This window comes from Talpa occidentalis, unplaced genomic scaffold (assembly GCF_014898055.3).
Source record: "Talpa occidentalis isolate TD23 unplaced genomic scaffold, MPIMG_talOcc4v2.1 talOcc4.16, whole genome shotgun sequence".
Lineage (NCBI taxonomy): Eukaryota > Metazoa > Chordata > Mammalia > Eulipotyphla > Talpidae > Talpa > Talpa occidentalis.
Window position 1 is genome coordinate 6,244,844 of NW_023601653.1, and position 17,552 is coordinate 6,262,395.

General features: G+C 59.3%; 2 protein-coding genes across 3 annotated transcripts; one reads left to right on the plus strand and one right to left on the minus strand.

The window, feature by feature from the left end:
• Positions 1-1,684: 1,684 nt before the first annotated feature.
• MPST (mercaptopyruvate sulfurtransferase) lies at positions 1,685-8,834 on the minus strand. Of its 2 annotated transcripts, none has more exons than XM_037513632.2 (3): positions 8,711-8,775; positions 5,166-5,790; positions 1,685-2,301 (listed from the first exon to the last, which is right to left on the minus strand). In XM_037513632.2, exons 1-3 carry the CDS (start codon positions 8,744-8,746, stop codon positions 2,003-2,005), a joined length of 960 nt encoding a protein of 319 aa, XP_037369529.1. In that variant the 5' UTR covers positions 8,747-8,775; the 3' UTR covers positions 1,685-2,002. The 2 variants fall into 2 exon arrangements, with proteins under 2 accessions (XP_037369529.1, XP_037369530.1); XM_037513633.2 differs by lacking the exon at positions 8,711-8,775 and adding an exon at positions 8,807-8,834 and having other exon boundaries at positions 1,686-2,301.
• Positions 8,835-9,722: 888 nt separating this feature from the next.
• TST (thiosulfate sulfurtransferase) lies at positions 9,723-15,684 on the plus strand. The gene is made up of 2 exons (XM_037515220.2): positions 9,723-10,454; positions 15,235-15,684. The coding sequence occupies exons 1-2, from the start codon at positions 9,860-9,862 to the stop codon at positions 15,522-15,524; spliced, it is 885 nt and encodes a 294-aa protein (XP_037371117.1). The 5' UTR covers positions 9,723-9,859; the 3' UTR covers positions 15,525-15,684.
• The last annotated feature ends 1,868 nt before the right edge of the window (positions 15,685-17,552 follow it).

Sequence of the window (17,552 nt, forward strand, 5' to 3'; positions counted from 1 at the left end):
ACATCCCTCGACCTCTCTGGACCTGTTTCCTCGCTTGTGAAATGAGCCACCTGTAAAGCATCGCTTCACTGGACTCCCTTCTTCTGGAAATTAGATGCCACCGCTGGTTTTCCTTCTCTGCTGGGAAGCTTTCCAGGGTGGGCTCACAACTCCTATCCGTTGTTCTCTCTCTCAATGGGGGAAATGCGGGCGGCACTGGACACATGGCGTGACAATAACGCTTGAAAGAACAGTGACACTTCATGCGGATTCCTACCCTCCTATGGATTATCTCACGTAACCCCAAAGTGCGCAAGAGAGGTGCTATTTCTCCTCTTTTAAAGATGAAGAAATGGAGCCTGGGGAGTGCGTCTGAGGTCAGGCGGCCTTGGATGGGGTCGGGTGTCACGCCTGCAGACACGCCCTGACCACCGGGAGCCAGGGGTGTCCACAGAGGGAACAGGAGACTGTCTGAGAGCAGCTGGCCAGGCAGGCTTCCAAAAGGCTAAATTCAGCCTCCGCGGAAAGCCTCCCTGACGGGGAGAGAGCGACCCCCTCCACATTGGGACCCCTCTACACTGTTCCCACTGTTCCTGAATTCTGTGTCCAAGTGCGTTGTGTTGCGTTTACAGCGCTGGTTCTCCATGTTGGGTGACTTTTGGTCTTGTCTGCAGGTGGCTTTGTTGCTCTGGTCACAATTGGGCGGTGCTGCTGACACCTAGTGGTGAGTGGCCAGAACTGCAGCTACACCCCTGCAATGCACAGAGCAGCCCAGGCCAGGGGGGATGAAGCAGCGGGGTCGGGGTGCTGAACGTGAGAGCTGAGCTAGGAAGACGGGGCTCTGCAGTGGGCTTTCAGCTAGCTCCTCGCGGAATCCCCTCCTTCTCCAGCACGTATGACTCCCATTTTTATTGAAGAAACAGGCTTGGAGAGGCTGGGACTTTGGAGCTCTTATACAGAAAAGCCAGGATTCCTGTGGGTTCCCTCCACCCCTGCGGGCTTGGGAGACCCGTCAGCATCAGAGTGGGATGGGGCTTGTAGGTGAAAAGATGAGTGAACGCAGGGTCAGAACACCTGGGTCTGGTCCTGACTGTCGTAAATCCCTGTGACCTTGGTTAAAATCAAGGTCCTTCTCTGGACAACGTAACTTCCAGGGTTCCACACCAGACAGCACTGCCCCACGGCCACAGAGCCGGCTCCTTGGGGAGTCTAAGATGCAGAGGGGTGTCCCAGTTTCTGACACGGGGCCTTCAAGGCACCTCTGTCCCCCTCCACTCCACACATAGCACCCACACAGAGGGAGGAAGCGGAGCCCCTCCTTGGGCCAACCGGGGGAAGAGGTCCTGGTGCAGGGAGGATCAGCCTCCAAGGGAAGCTTCCACAGTCAAAACTAGATTCGACCCTCCTCTAGAATATTCTGGCAGGGTGGGATAGCTCTCCCCAGCACAGCACAGCACAGCCTTTTATTAAGCTGTGGACCCGTCATTCTCTTGAAATGAGATGTACTGCTTACCTATGGGGGCTGTGTGCAGGCCTCCAGACAGACCCTCACAAGTCACCTTAAAGCCCAGGGAACCAGGAGAGTCCAGCATCATGGTGTGGAGGATGGGTTTGGGGGGGTGGGGGAGATGTCACAGGAATGGAAGGACTCTGGCCCTGCATTGCTCAGAGGCCCTTCCCCACCTCCATCCCCATTGTCCCCTCTCCCCCTTGGGCATTAGAAGCACCCTTGGCCTGGCATCCTGGCACCACCAGGGAAATAGAGGCAGCTCCGTGCTTAGAAGGATTTAGCACTTGGCTGTTTTATTTCCTCAGTTCTAACAGGCGGGAGGGGAGGCCCTAGCTCAGCACGTGGGCAGCTCCCCTCTTCCAGGCCGGCCACCTGCCCAGCCTCCCCTGGGAGCCCACAAGTCCTCGGAATTCCTGGCCTCTGGGAAGTCACCCCGCACCCCACCTGAGTCTGATGATGCTGAGTCAGAGCCCAGGCGGGGCCCAGCGCGCAGGGGGGTGTGTCCTGCCTGCCTCACTCCGTCTTCCCGCGGCCCTCAGAGATGACGTGCTCCGGCCTGGCCCGCATGAACCACTCCACCCAGGAGCCATCGTAGACGGCCACGTCAGGCTTGCCGCAGAGGTAGGCCCCCAGCGCCACGTGGCAGGCGGTGACCCCGGAGCCGCACGTGGCCACCAGGGGCCGGGACAAGTCCACCTTCTTGTCCTGGAACAGGCGCTGGAGCTCCTCGGGGGTCTTCTCCAGGCCGTCCTGGGTCATGAAGTCTGTGAAGGGGATGTTGATGGCACCGGGAATGTGACCAGGTTCGATGCCTGCAGAAGGAACAGACGAAGGAACAAATACCAGGGCCGCAGGAAGGGCCCGCTTCCCCTGAGGTGCCGAGCCTCTCTGCATCGCCGCCTGGTGTCCTCACACCCAGCCGCGGGCCCCTGCCTTCTCCAGGCCTGGGAGGCCGAGGTCCAACACTGCCAAAGCCGTGCCGGCCGGAATCTGGACCTCAGGCTCGGACCCCACGGAGTCACATGGCTCCAGGCCCTTGATGGCCAACTGTGTGCCCTTGGGGTCTGAGAGCGCCGCCGGCAGAGGGAATGGAGGCAGCTGGAATCCCACGGTGTCGAGGGCTTAATGGTCATGATGCAAAACTGCCCAGAGAGTGGGGAGAGGGAGGAAATGCAGCGGGGACACCCTAGCGGGTCTGGATTAAGATTTAGGACTCTGACCTGATGCCAAGGGGAAACCAGACTTGTTTTCCAAAGAGGATTTGGCTGCATGAAGAATGTGGGCCAGGCCAGGCGGTTCTGCAGTGAGAGGACCAGAACCTCACGTACACCTCTGCAAACCTCAGGGCTCCCCAAACCCACTTCTTTTCACCACCCCTCATAGGCAGGTGTTGCTAATATTCCCATTTTCATGCTGAGGACTGAGATTTGCAACAAAATAAACTCCCATTGCCACTGGTCCAACTCTTGGCCATTTAGACTCTAGAGCTGGGCTCTAGGGTGACTTCTGCCTCAGTTTCCCCTCCTACAGGGAGCTGCTGACTCACACCAATATCCCTTCTAAGGACTCATGGGTAGGGGGAATGCATCCTGCACCCCCACTTCTCAGGTGCAGAAAGAGGACTCCCTCGGATACCAGCAGGGCAAGAAGAGTCAGATCTCAACCCGCTGGCCACTGTCAGCACAGGGCTGTCCCCAGGCCTTGGGCCCCCCAAAGGAAGCATGCTCTCCTTTCTGCTGGACCGCGTGGCAAAGTACAAGCGAGGTCTCTGGCTGTGGATGGCAGCGAGGGAGACAGCGATTTTCTCTGCTGATTTAGCTGGAGTCCTCATTCACATGGAGTCCAGCAGCTCACATCACCGTGACAGCTACTCTGCCGGGTGGGCATCATGGACCAGTGAGCATGACCAAGCATCCAGCAGCTCTGCAAAGGCCATGCTTGGAGAAGCACGACTAATCACACCATTTCCTGTTTCTCCAGCACATCCTGTGTGTGCGAGCACAGGGCTGAGTACTTAACACGCTTGTGCTCATTTGACATTTGGGCCTCGCTGTGCCCTTGAAGCTCCGTGACCCCGTTCCCACTCGCCACACATGGATTCTGCAGTTCAGGGGTTAGGTGACCTGCCCGGTGTCAGTCAGTGCAACCTGGGGCACTGAACCCAGGCCTGGCCCTGGCCTTATGCTGCTCTGTATCCTGCATCTCCCACCCTGCCGGCCACAGGGGGCTGGGCTGAAGGATCCAGCAGGTTCAAAGTGGTGTCCTTATTAAAATATGCCATAAGAACCCCCACCTTTGCAGGTTCAAAACTGGCTGGATATTTTCCTAGGGTTTGACCTAACGCCAGCACTGCTCTGCGGGGCTCCATGTGGCAGGGGCATTCTGAATTCACCAACCCTCTCTGGGACATTGACTTGTTGCCAGTTGCTAGGTTCATCTTCGGAATGCACTGGGGGCAAGAATGATCCTTGCCCTTAGATCACCCCAAACAGTGCTGGGGCAGGATGAGCCCAAGCTGCGCTGGAAGTGCAGAACAGGATTCTGCGCTTGATTCCAACCTTGATTCAGGTCAAGGAAGATGCCAGTCAGGGAGAACTTCCTGGAGGAAGTGGCAAGTTCCTGGCACCCTCTCTGAGCAAGCAAGAGAAATGGCAGGTTGCTCGCTGTGATTAAATGTACCTGGTCTGGAGTTCAGTTCTGGCGGGGCTGCTTGCTGCGGCCTGGGGCAAGGGAGCCACCCTAAGACTCCACTTCCTCCTTTGTACCAAGACAGCACCCACTCCTCAGGCTCACACCAGCGCAGCTACCGATGTGCCTGCTTGGCCAGTGTTAGGAAAAGAGCAACAGGCCCCAAACGGAGTCGCTCACACCGAGCTTCCAAGAGTGGGCAGCTAACCTAACTGCAGGTCCAGCCTCTCCCCAAAGTAGAATTCTAGACCAATTAATCTGGACTTTCTTTTGCTAAGGACCTTGGCCCACCCTCTTTCTGACTGTAAAAACTTTCCATTTAGAGCAAGTCCTTGGGGCCCTGGCTACTTCTAGATGAGAATAGCTTGATACAGCCAATTAGATTCCACACTGATCCGAGTGGACTTTGTTTCTTAGCAGTGGGGTTCACTCCCCACCACATACTTGGCTCCAATCAGGCCAGCACACCCTCTATTCTGTTTCTGCTCAGTCGTGGGTTAGGGGTGTGTAGCACTCTATTTAGTGCCCCCTCTCTACCCACCCTCTGCAAAACTCTCCCTTCACTCAGCAGCTGGGACTCCCCCTCTTTCATGACTCCATCACCCTTAGGGAGGATCAGGCCCCGGCCCTCTGGGCTTCTCCCCACTCTGTGCCTGGCCACCCTCCTTTCTCGCCCGCAGTGACCCCCTACTCCCATCACTGTCCGGACAGGGTTCTTTGGGCCTCCCACTTACACCACGCACCCTGGGTTCCCAGTGAGCTTGAGGTGGTCACTGCCCCCCAAACATGGGCGGGGGGCAACACTAATGACCTGCGTTAGGAATACAGGCAGCAGACTGGGAGAGGGAGGCGAAGAGAAACCAGATCCTGGACCCCCACCCTCTGTGATGTGCTGCAAAGGAAAGGGGGAGGCAGGGCAGAATCCAGGGCACCCCCACCTTGTCTCTGGCAACTCCCCACCCCACCCCTTCACCCATTGATTACTTACCCTCTCTGGGCTCGGGGTCAACGCCGCGGAAGCGGCCATTGGCGCGGGCATCTACCACCTGGAAGCGCTGGGACTGGAGGTTCTCCTTGATGTCCTGGAACGTCTTGATAAAGGTGGAGTCCAGCTTGGCCTGGAACTTGGCGGGGGCCGGGCAGCTCTTGCCCGAGCTCAGCGGGAGGCCCAGGCGTTTCCAGTTGCGGAGGCCGCCATTGAGCAGGGACACCTCACGGTGGCCAAAGACACGGAACATCCACCAGATGCGCGGCGCGGAGTACAGGCCCTGGTCGCTGGCGTCGTAGACCACCACGTGGGTGGTGGGGCCCACGCCCAGGCTGCCCACGTAGTCCGCGAAGTGCTTTGCCGGGGGCATCATGTGGTCGTAGGGCGACGTGAGGTCGCTGCACTGGTCGATGTCAAAGAAGGCTGCGCCGGGGATGTGGTGCTCCTCGAACTCGCGTTGCGCGTTGCGGCCCAGCGCCGGCAGGTACCAGGAGGCATCCAGCAGCTTCAGGGGCTGCTTGGCACTGGGGGCCTGCAGCATGTCTGCCACCCACTGTGCCGACACCAGCGCTCGGAAGAGCTGTTGTCGAGCCATGGCGTCCCCCGCCACACTGGGGCTGCAGGCCTGGGTGACAGGGAGAATGTCAGCTGGGAATCTCTGGACCTAGGAGGAGTTTCCGGGGCAGGAAACACCGAGAGGCTGGGCCCTGGAATGTGGCAAGAAGCTGGTTTGATGGCTAGGCCCGGGAAAGGGCAGAGTCCAGGGACAGTGGCGCAGAAAACCATCAGTGGTAAGCCCACGTGCAGATTTCATCACCTCTCACCAGGGCCGCGCGTCCCCTCCCCCAGCCGCTACCTGGGAGGCAGGTCCCAGGTCAGGAGAGGGCCCTTGGACCCTGCTGGCACTGACATCAGGCAAGAGGGGCAAAGTCTCAGTCCCTCCCTAGCATGCAGCTCAGCTTCCTTTGCACCCTACCAAGATCCCTGATGGAATCCACTCACCTACTCAACCAACAATTAACGCGCAGCCTAGCAGCAGCAGTGGCTGAGATGGGTCCCTGCTGCGTCCACTTTCGCATCCACTTTCACCCCCACGGTATCTCAGAGCACGGGGGACACGGAGCAGACAGCAAGAGCGGACCCCCACGCTTTGGCATTAATTATCTCACTGCATCGTGAAGGGGGACGCTGAGGCTCACAGAAGGGCACTAACTAAAACCTGATCCTGGTCAACAGCTAAGAAGTGACAGCACCAAGCTTCCAGACTTCTCCCTGACACACACTCTGCAGCGGCTCAGACCAGCAGGGCCAGATCTTGCCCCTGAAGCCTGAGTTTTCTGCCAGAATCTTCTTTCAGCAGTAGTAACGGTGACTCAGCCTCCACTCCCTCTCTCCTGCAGGCCAGCAGCTGAGAATGTACCGGCTCAGCAGGCAACTGTGCAAGCCACAACCTCTACCTCCCTTTAGGGCACCCGTGCCACCCAGGGCAAGGGCTGGATAGAGAGCACCTGCTTTCTGGAGTGCCCCTGTGGGCCAGGCCAGGAGCTGAGCCCCCAGCTTTAGGTCACAGGTCTATCAGGATCCCTGTTTTCGGAATGAGGCAACTGGCAGAGATCAAGGACCTTGGCCCTGATCATGGAGCAGGTCAGGACAGCCTCAGGGCGTGAAGGCAGAATTAAACTCTGGAGGCTACACTCTGCAGCCTCAGGTCAATGCTGACCAGGGCTTAATAGGTTCATAGTGTAACGCCTCATGCCCATCTCCTCCCACAGTATCCTTGCAGGCTGGCTTTTAAAAACCCACTTTGCCCACTGCCAGGCCTTGCGCTGGACACAGAGATTTGACTTTGCCAGGCCCTGAGGGCAAAGACAGGCCACAAGCCTGTTCAGGAGACAGTGTAATTGAGACAAGTCTATTCGGTGTGAGCACAGAGGTGTACCTGGCTCAGCCCTGGCTGACTGGGAGCAGGAGGGCGGGGAAGCCTTCCTGGAGGAGGGGGAAATTCAAATTGACCTCAACTTTTCAGGGGCCCAGGAAACTACAGCTTAACCTTCATGATAAGGAGGCCGCCAAGAGGGCTGGCTAAGGGGTGACCCCAGTATCTGTGGGTTATACCACAGCTAGACACTGTTGGGGGATGTTTCTGGCTCCTTCTTAAAGAACCTTTTGTGAACCACCGCAGCTCCTGCCCCTCTATTATTGGGCCTCCTTGATGTTTCCCCCAGGGTCCATTCAGACTGTAAAGAACCCTGGTTTGGGAGAAGAGCCACCCGACGCCCCAGCCAGCGCATATCCTCTCTGCTGTTTAGCTGACTGTATGAGGGTGGGCACGTAGGCGCTCCAGCCACGGCCATTTCTTACAATGGGCCATTTCTTACATTTCTTACAATCTCAACCTTACAGTGGAGATTAATTAACAAACGCACTAACATGGCTAGTTTTAAAAACCAGTATAAATGGCTTAATAAAAATCCCATCCTTTCCTCCAAGTTACTCTCATAGGTGCCTTTGAACCCTCAGCAGCAACTTTAGAATCCCAACATTTCAGGACTGGGTGGGACTTCCCAGGTCATCCTGTCCCACCTCTGCTTGATTGGTGTTTCTCACACAGGACAGTGGAGAGGAGGGGGGGCCTGGGGAGGAGGTGGTGTCAGAGTCACTGATGAGTGCAAACCAGGCCCCAATGTGCTTGGCTGGCGTGGGCCCCTGCAGGCCCCCTGCTGGGGGAGTGGAGGTCCCCGACAGGCAGACAACCCCAGGCCGCCTCAGGGGCGGAGCAGCTGCACTAGTGGGATGTGAGCCCAGGCTGCCACCTGGGGTGGGCCCTGACAGGTCATTTCAAGGACATCCCCCAGCCTGCTGGGCAAAGCTCAAAGCTCAGAGGCGTCATCAGGGCAATTGCTTATCACAGTATGCAGCTTTGCAACTTTCTGTGAGATATAAATTATTTCAGAATAGAAAGGGTTTATTAAAGTGGAATGAGAACAGCATCCCAGACGGTAGAGCAATTTTTAAAAAGTATGAGCCTCAGGGATGAACAAGGTAAACTAAGCGGGTTTCTGCTCTGGGACTGGCCACAGCCTGGCCTGACACCCCCTGCGCCCCAGGCCACTGATTGGGCCTCCCTCCCAGCCTGTGCTAACCCCCTCCAATCTTTGGGAACTAACCAAATAGGCCTTGGCAAATGTTACTTTCCTTTCACTCCAGCAATTTCTTTACCTGTCCCCGCCACCCCCCAACAACCCCCCCCCCACCTCTGCGTCAGTGGGTCTCCTGTTCCTGGGCTCTTTGTGGGGCCATACAGGTCCTCCTCCCGCCTGCCCTCTCTGGTGGCATCAGGAGACCCACTAGGCGCCCCACTGGCCACTCACCAAGACCCGGCGCTGTGGGCTGCCCTAAGCTGCTGCGGACAGCCATCCTTAGGGTGACCCCGGTCTCCTAGCCCGAGGCCCCCACCTCAGCTAAGGTCCCGCGGGGGAGCTCTGCAACGAGCACCCCAACGATCGACCTCCCCCTAAAGCCAAGCGCGACGCCGCAGCAGTTACCCCGATCTCGGGCTCCTGGCTTCCTAGCTCGGCCATAACCCGCGGCGGGGCGCCCCCTCCCTGCACCCGGGGCGGTCCCCTCCTCCCGCCACCCACCTGCGGCCGGCCGAGGGAGGAGGCTCCGGCACAGCCCACCGCCTAGGCCACTCGGAGTAGCGGCTGCCGGCGCCGTCCACTGCCGGCCGCGGGGGACGGCCACGCCCGGCGCCACGCGCCACCAGGCCGCGCGCCCTCGGGCGCTCGCGGGCGGGTCCCGGGGGTCTGCGGGGCTCTCGGCAGCCAGGCGCGGCCGGGGGCGCACGCGGCCGGGGGTCGGGAGGCTCCGGACCGCGGCGGACGCTGCGCGGCCCCCCCCACGGCGCCTGCGAGATGGTGCCGGCCGGCCGGGGCGGGGCGGGCTCCGGGTTTGAACCTGCCAAGTTCCCCAGCTGACAGGGGCGAGCCCCAGGGCGGCGGCCGGGGGCCGGGGCGCCCGAGTGCCATGGGGCGGGGGGCGGCGGCCGCGGCCAGGCGCGCGCGGAGCGCTCGGGATTGGGCCTCGGATCCGGCCACCTGTGGCCCCGGGCAAGGTCCCGAGCCGAGAGCCGGGCGCATTCCCGGGAACCCCAGCCTCAGCTGGGACAGAGGACGCCGAACCGGGGCTGGACTTGGGCATTCCGGAGGCGAGCGAGCCCCGGCTGCAGAGAGAGGCCGCGCGGGGGGCGCTTTCTAGGGGCGCGCCCCGTTCCCGCGCTCCCACGCTCCCCTAGAAAGAGCTTCTAGGCGCAGATGCTTCGCTCCCGCTCCTCCCACCCCCCAGCCCGGGAAATGCTGCCCATTTCCAGCAGGATCCCGGGGGCCTGTGTTCCAGTTTCTCCCGCACACGCCCCCCCCCCGCACCCCCAAGGCAGCTGCGCCACTGGGGCGCTCTGGAGCGCTGGCCCCACCCACTCCCGAGCCGGGCCCCGGGGAGGGGCGGGGCAGGCTTTCATTGGGAATCTGCAGACCCGCGCCCCTGGATGCCCGGCCCCTCTGGTTGCTGTAAACACACGCCCCTGGGGGCGCGGGGCGGCTCAGAAGCGCCTCCTCCAAGGTGTCCTCCGCCGCGCACAGCCCTCACGCCCTTGTCCTGGTTCCCACCTGCGCCAGGTGGCACGCAGAGCTGCGACCATGGTTCACCAGGCGCTTTTTCGGGCACTGGTGTCCACCAAGTGGCTGGCGGAGTCGGTTCGCAATGGCAAGGTGGGGCCCAGCCTGCGGGTGCTGGATGCGTCCTGGTACTCGCCGGGAACGCGGGAGGCCCGCAAAGAGTACCTGGAGCGCCACGTGCCCGGCGCCTCCTTCTTCGACATAGAGGAGTGCCGCGACAACTCGTCCCCCTACGAGATGATGCTGCCCAGCGAGGCCGGCTTTGCAGCCTACGTGGGCCGCCTGGGCATCAGCAACAGCACGCACGTGGTGGTGTATGACGGGGACAAGCTGGGCAGCTTCTACGCGCCGCGGGTCTGGTGGATGTTCCGGGTGTTCGGCCACCCCACCGTGTCCGTGCTCAACGGGGGCTTCCTCAACTGGCTGAAGGAGGGCCACCCCGTGACATCTGAGCCCACCCGGCCGGAGCCGGCTGTCTTCAAAGCCTCCCTGGACCGCTCCCTGGTGAGGACCTACGAGCAGGTGCTGGAGAACCTCAAATCTAAGAAGTACCAGCTGGTGGATTCAAGGCCCCAAGGGCGGTACCTGGGCACCGAAGCCGAACCAGATGTAGTCGGTAGGTGTCTCGGTGGGTGGATGTTCCTGGGGAGCAGTGTCCAGTGAAGGATGGGGAGCAAGGATGTCTGGGATTCTCTTAGGGTTTTGCCCTCAAGGCCCTACCTCCCATGTGGGCCTTGGCTTTCCATCTGTAAGACCCCGCCCCTTCTGATGCATGAACACCCACGTGTGTGTCCCCTGGGCCACATGCTGCAAGGAGCCTGGTGTCTGTGTGGGGTGGCATCAGCAGGGTGGTGACATCCCACAGCAACGCCGGGCACTAGTACCCCACCTGCACTGGGGTGTGTCCATTAGCCACACACACATATCTCTGTACTCTGCACCGCGCACCAGGGGCCCCTCTAGAGGGCACTCAGTGCACAGTGTGTTGTGCTTGATACTTGGGGGTCTCCCAAGGGCCCCCAGCTTCTCAGGGCCTCTCTAGTTCCCCAGAACCCCTTACAGACATTAGCAGCAGCCGTCCTCCAGCATCTCCTCCAGCTCTCCCTGGCCGCTGACCCGTCAGTCAGGGCAGCTGCGTTTCCTGCTAAGCCCTCGGCAGCTCCTCTTTATCTCCTCCAACAAACTTCATATCCCCATTTTAGAGGGGAGGGGACAGACCCCAGGACTCTAAGTTACTTGCACGAGGAGCGGCCGAGTTGGGAGTGGAAGTCAGTGGCCCCAGCTTAAAGCCCGGGGCTAAACCAGGTTGCCCCACCATCCGGCCCCACCCCTACCTCCCAGGCCTGGGAGCCAGCCCCTTCCTCCTGGGGTCCTCAGGGACAGGGGAGATGGCTCCTCAGTCCCCTCCTGTGGACCAAGGGAGGTGGGGGGGTGATTCTCTACTGCTAGAAGTGGGGGGAGCCTCAGGAGGCGGCTGAAATCTAGAGCTTCCTAATAGAACTTCAGAGGTTTCACCATCACCCCTGCTGGCCTGCCTGGTGGCCGGAACCTGACCTCAGGGCCCTGGGGGTCCGTGCTGGCACCCCTGGACAGTGATACCGCCCTCCTTCATGACCCCTTTGCAGATTCTAACTTGTTAAAAAGTGTCTCTTCTTGTGCACGGTGTCCTTGGGAGAGAGCTCCGTGAAAGCTGCGGGCAGCACTCTTAGAGCTGAAAGTCATTTTGTGGGGCAGAGGGGAGGCCGAGGCACGCAGAGGATGGGGTGGGTCAAGGCCACGAGGCCAGTTAGTGGCTGAACAGGGCGCTGCCTCTACGCGGGGCCCCTTCCCAGACCCGTGCCGGGTTTTTGTAGCCCAGCTTGTTCTCGGAGAGTTGGGAGTTAAAGATTCAAGTTCATCTGGCACCTTCCAGAGCCTTCTGGCACAGCACCCCTCAACTTCCTCCTGGCCTTGTTCAGGAGACGCACCCTCTGCTTGAGACTGAGGCTGTCGCCGGGACAGGACCCGGGAGTGTTTCTCGAGCAGCTTCCCAGCTGGTGGAGTGAGGACGAGTCGGGAGATGCCCACCCGAGCTCTTCCGTCCCATTTTAGGGATGAGGAGACTGAGGCTCAGAGCCCAGATGCGACACCCAGGGGAGTGGTGCAGACTCGGGTGTCCCAGCACCCCCCCCGCCCCTGCCCCACGTCTTAGGCCCTGTCCTCACAAGGGGTGCAGTCTCGGAGCTGGATGGGCCTGAGTTTCTGCCCTGGTGTGGTTCTGGTGTGTGTGGCCTTGTGCCTGCCCCTTCACCTCCGACCCCTCTCCTTAATGAAGGGAACCCCACTCATGAAGGGAACCCTGCTCACTACATTGGAGCATGGGTCGGGGGGGCAGCCAGACATCAGAAGTGGGAGTTTATCCAGCCCAGTGTCTTCATAAACTCTACCAGATTTCTCTCTCGCCTGGGAGGGGGTGGTGAGGGTGAAGGGGGGCTATTGACCCCCTAAGAGCACAGATATTTGCAGACCCCTTCACATACATTCTCCCCCTAAGGCCCATAGCATTCCTGCATGAGAGGTAGGTAGAAGGTTTGGGGGTTAAGATTGGTCCCAGTTTGCAGGTGGGGGAAAGACGAGACTTCTCTAAGGAGACTGAGGGGCTAAGACTTGACCCCAGTCGGTGCGCATTAAAGTGGGGGTGTTTCCCAAGGCTGCTGCTCTGTAAGCCACACGGGCACCAGGGAGGCCGCGTTCCTTGGTGTTGCTGTTGTTTCGTGGGGCCCCTGCTTGTGTCTCCCCCTCCCGGGGCTGTGGCGAGGGGTGGGCGGGAGGGTGCCGAGTTACTTCCCAGTGGTCGGGATTGGGGGCTGCCCTGTGGGGCCACCTGCCCTGGATTCCCTTAGTATCATTGGGAGGAACCCCAAAGACTTTCGCTTGATGAGAAAAAGCCAGTTTTCCCCGGCCCATGCCCACCGATGACCTGAGACAGATTAACTCACTCATTGTACTGAATCTCCTCGATGGAGCGGTGACGCAAAATCCCAGGCCCCCAAGCAGGTTAGGGGCACCTGAGATCGTCTGACTGGTTCCCTTTGCCAGTGAGGCTCAGGAAGGTCAAAGAACACAGGTCCTGGGGTCGGGCAGACCTGACTTCACTTCATACACCCATGCTGTGTGTCCTAGGGCAGGTTACTTCACCTCTCTGAGCCTGGACCCCCTCATGGTGCCAGGAGAATAAGCTCCCCTACTTTGTGAGGATGGGGGAAGACGAAATTCTTGAAAGAAGCCACTGTCGGTGCCAGGGGACGAGCGTGGTGGGCTGCCTGCTGGGAGGGACAGCCGCCAGCCTGCAGCTGAGGCTGGACATGGGGGAGAGGAGCAGCTCCTGCTTCTGTACCCGATGTACCTTCTCCAGCTGGCTGTTCTCCAGGCTTCTCCGGGCCCTTTCATCCTGGCCTTCCCACACAGGCGGCAGTTCCTGCTCATTTATGTTCCTTTGGTGGGTTCTGAGGCTGAGGGGTAGAGGGGGACCCCACCTCCTCAGGCTGGTGCAGTGTGGGAGGCCAGAGTCGACAGAAAACCACCCCCCCCCGACTTCTTGACTCAGAAGAGGTGCCTTTTATGCCACCAGAATAAGAGAATGAAGCCATTTTATGGGGGGTGGGGAGTGGTGGTGAAGGAAATATGGCTCAGAGCTTCCAATCTCTGGGCTTTGGTGTCAGCCCCCTGCCTGGCACTGAAACCCCTTAAATTTGGGTTTCTTGGCAAAGGGCAGCCTGGAAGCCAGCAGGCCAGTTGCTCCTCCTTGGCAGGGTCAGCACACATCACACCTCAGGGAAGTTTCCAGACAAATGTTGACATCGCAAGAGAAAGAAGCTGGTAGCATTTTATGTTACGACATCTGTTCAGTCAAGGGGACTTTTAAGTCATGTCTGTGAATTTCAGGATCCCTCTGACCTGGGGAGAGGGGATGGGGCCTTGCTGGCACCATCGCACACCTACTGTGCGCTTGGGATCAATGGGGGGCTCTCATCTGTAGTAGCTGAGCTTCCCCCCAGCCCTTGCAGGGGGCGGGGGACAGCTCCCCATTTCACAGGAGGGGAAACAGAGGCCCAGAGCTTCAGTGCCTGCCTGGCCGCACACTGCCCCAGTGCGCCCTGGTCACCCCTGTCAGGTCCCCCGCTGCCACGCCTGCCCACTCTGGTCCTGCCCATGATGTGCATTGAAGGAGTAGTGGGATTTTTGAAGGAAGGGGAGCCCAAAGAACCCCAAATCTGTCTGGAGACCCACATCCAGAGTCTGCCAGGATGAGGGATGTTTGAGGAAGAGGGGAGCACTTAGGGAAGCATGGGGCGGGGGTGAGACCCAGACCTTGACTCAGCAGGTGGCCAGCTCTGTCTGTGGCCCTGCCCCCTGCCCCGTTTGTCCCAGACGCTGGCTATTCTGAAGCCAGAGTGGCAGAGGGGTCTTACTGGCTGTGGAGACAGTTCTGGAAGGGATCCCAGAGCCAGCCTAGACTCCCAGCCTGCTCCCACTCTTCACTGGCAGTGCTGCTGCTAGGCCCCCATTCATACTCACTGCCGTGGCAGGAGTGAAGTGGTAGGAGCAGGGGCATGTGACGTGGGGGCGCAGCCAGGCAGAGAATGTGCTACTCCCAGCAGCCCAGCCCGGGGCACAGGAACATTCCATTCCCATTTTATCCACGAGGGACGACGTGACTTGCTAAGGTCACCCTGCCCGAAGTGGCAGCGCTGGGATTTGATCTCATGTCTATAGAACATCAGCTCGCATGTGGCTCGGGGCAGCGCCGGGCCTGCCCTCTGCATGGCCTTAGCCGGCCGTTTTCATCTTGCCAAGCCTTGTGTCATCTGTCAGGTGGAGCAATGTAGCTGGTGAATGCTGTGACTGTTTAACTTCTGTCATCCTTGCTAGCCCATGGGCTCGCTAGACTGAAGCTCGGGCTGTGTCTCTCCCCTCCCCACTGTGTACTTAGCCTCTGGCACGGCAGCTCGCACTGCTCTTCTCAACAACGGCGTGAGATAGGTATGGTGCCCCGAGCCCAGTTTACAGATGAGAAAACTGAGGCTCAGAGAAGTGAAGCGATTTGCCCAAGGCAGTTAGGAGAAGGTAGAGCTGAGACTCAATCTCCCGGCCTTTTAGCAGGTGTGATCTTGGCCATTCCTACTTCCAGGCAGGTTTGGAGGGTGGGGGATGTGGACACGTTTCTGCAGTCACGACTTAAGAACATAGGTAGGCTTGGGAATAAACCAAGCTCCCAGGAGGGCAAAGATTTTTATTTGTGAAGTTCGCTGTCCTTACAGTCCAGGCTGGTGGCTGCCACCCCCGCCCACCCTCCTTGCCCTATCCCATGCCTTCTCCTCACCCTGCCCTTCCCATTGTCCTTTGTCCCCGCCCAGGACTGGAGTCCGGCCACATCCGAGGCGCCCTCAACATGCCGTTCACGGAGCTCATGACAAAGGACGGCTTCGAGAAGAGTCCCGAGGAGCTCCGGGCCATGTTCCAGGCTAAGAAGGTGGACCTGGCCAAGCCCATCATCGCCACGTGCCGGAAGGGCGTCACCGCCTGCCACTTGGCCCTGTCCGCCTACCTGTGCGGCAAGCCCGACGTGGCCGTCTACGACGGCTCCTGGTTCGAGTGGTTCCACCGGGCCCCCCGGGAGACCTTGGTGTCCCAGGGGAAGGCCTGAACCCTGGGCCTCTCCTCCGCGCCCTGAGCCCTCCGGTGCCATGGCTCCAGCACTCCCTGCAGCTGGTTCTTAGCTCTTCAGCAAGGAGAACCACACAGTTTCAGCGCTGCCGCCCCCAGCTGCCCCCTTCCCCAGCACCACCGGAATAAAAGTAGCTGTACTTGCCTGCCTGGCTTTCCTCTGTGCCCCGTCCTCCCGTCCCCTCAGGCTCCCGAGATCCCGCCAAGCAAAGAAACCAGCTGCATTCTGAGAAAGCCACGCCGAGGACACCACATTATTGTTCAGTTTTGGCAAAGGAAGCCGCCTGCCGGCCTCTGTCACGTGGGCTCAGCCCCAGGGTGTGCTGGGACCGACCTGCGAGCCAGAGATGAAAGCAGGGCTGAGCAGGCACTAGCCCCTCTGCTGCCCGGTCCCAGGGGGGAGCGGGGAGGAGGAGGCAGCTGGCTTTTCTTCAAGAGTGTCCAAAAAGGCATCCCCATAGGCCCTGGGGCCTCTGGAAGAGGCCATGCTCAGAGCAGGTCAAGGGAGCTGGCCTCCACCCTGGGTGCCCTTCCTGGCCCAGACTAAGACCCTTGGGGAGCAACAGGAGAAGGGGCTGGAGAAGCAGCTCACCTCGGGGTGGGGGGGTCTCATGCTCTGGCCGTGTGGACCAGGAAGCTCCAGAAGAAGAAAGTAACCTGGTAGATTGGACCCACATGGCTGGATTTCAAGTTTCCCATAATAGGTTTTCCAGATCCTTCTAGACCCACCTACTGGGAATTCCCTGCTCTCCGCCGTCCAGGCTTCTTGGGTTAAGATGGGGTTCTAGAGCGCCAAGGACCAAGGCCTCCTTGCCTAGCTCCAGGGCAATCAGTTGCTCAATAAATTCTGCAGAGGCTGCCTGGGGGCTGGTGGGTGGGGTAGGAGCTAAAGGCCTGTGGGTCCACAGTGGGGGAGGGTTAGGGTAGCCTGGATGGCCGACCTCTTGCCTCCACGCAGGCCTTCTCCCTGATGATGACAACTCCCTCTTCCTCCTTGCACCTCCCCCCAACTCCTCCTCTTCCTGCTTCTCCAATCCCAGAACTCACTCAGCAGCCACAGTGACTGGGCACCTGGCCCACTGAGCTCTGCAGCCCAGCCCCTCCTCACATGTGGTCTCATCCTCCTTGGAGGAAGAACAGATGAATATTGGGTAGCTTTAGAAGAAAAGGTAGGGTGAAAAAAATGGGGAGTGTGGGTAGGTTTGAATTTTCAAAAAGGTGATCTGGGAAGGTGAGCAGAGTCCTGAAGGAAGTGGGAAAGCAAGTCATGTAGATACTTGGGGAAAGAAAGTTACAGCTGAGAAGTGGCCAGTGCAGAGGCCCTCAGGCCAGATTCTGGTGTATTCAAGAAATGGATGCCAGCAAGTAGCAGCCTGATGTCCACACCCTGTGGGATCCCTCCGTTGGGTGTGGGTGGAACCTGTCATTTGTGTTTAACCAACAAAAGACAGCAGTGTGGGATATGAGGTAGTTTTGTCAGTTTGAGTTGATCCAGGACTTTTTAGAACACCAGGAGGGAGTCATGATAACCCCGACCATTATGATAGGCAAGTTGTTCAGCAGCCCTTAGTGACTTCCTGTTTCAATGACAATACACACAACTGTATCGCCCATCTAGTGATGGGCATTTTTCTTTGCTGAGTCTGATGAATTAAGTGACATGTTGGGGGGCCCACATGAGACTGGCCTCTCTGGCTGGCAGCCAGTATGAAACAGGCCCTTCGACCAGCAGACCATGAGGAACTGTGCCCTGTGAACAACCACACTGATTTGGAAGTAGATCCTTCCCCAGTCGAACCTCAGATGAGACTGCAGCTCTACAGCCTTCTGAGCCCCTGGAGAATCCCGTCAGGCCCAGACCCCTCCCCAGCAAGGGGGAGATAATGTGTTAAGCTGTTAAGTTCATGGTAATGCTGTTGTGTAGCAACAGATAAGCACAGAAGCAGGGAACCAAGGGTGTCAACCAGGCAAGAGGTGGTGGTGGTATGAACTGGGATAGAGAGGTCCC

What these genes read in the sequence shown, in the direction of transcription:
- MPST (XM_037513632.2), bottom strand. Translation starts at nt 8,746, where the DNA reads ATGGCCGAGCTAGGAAGCCAGGAGCCCGAGATCGGG. An exon ending in GCCAGGAGCCCGAGATCGGG is followed by an intron (nt 5,791 to 8,710) that starts GTAACTGCTGCG and finishes CCTGTCACCCAG; the next exon opens with GCCTGCAGCCCCAGTGTGGC. An exon ending in TGACCCCGAGCCCAGAGAGG is followed by an intron (nt 2,302 to 5,165) that starts GTAAGTAATCAA and finishes TTCCTTCTGCAG; the next exon opens with GCATCGAACCTGGTCACATT.
- TST (XM_037515220.2), top strand. Translation starts at nt 9,860, where the DNA reads ATGGTTCACCAGGCGCTTTTTCGGGCACTGGTGTCCACCAAGTGGCTG. An exon ending in AGCCGAACCAGATGTAGTCG is followed by an intron (nt 10,455 to 15,234) that starts GTAGGTGTCTCG and finishes GTCCCCGCCCAG; the next exon opens with GACTGGAGTCCGGCCACATC.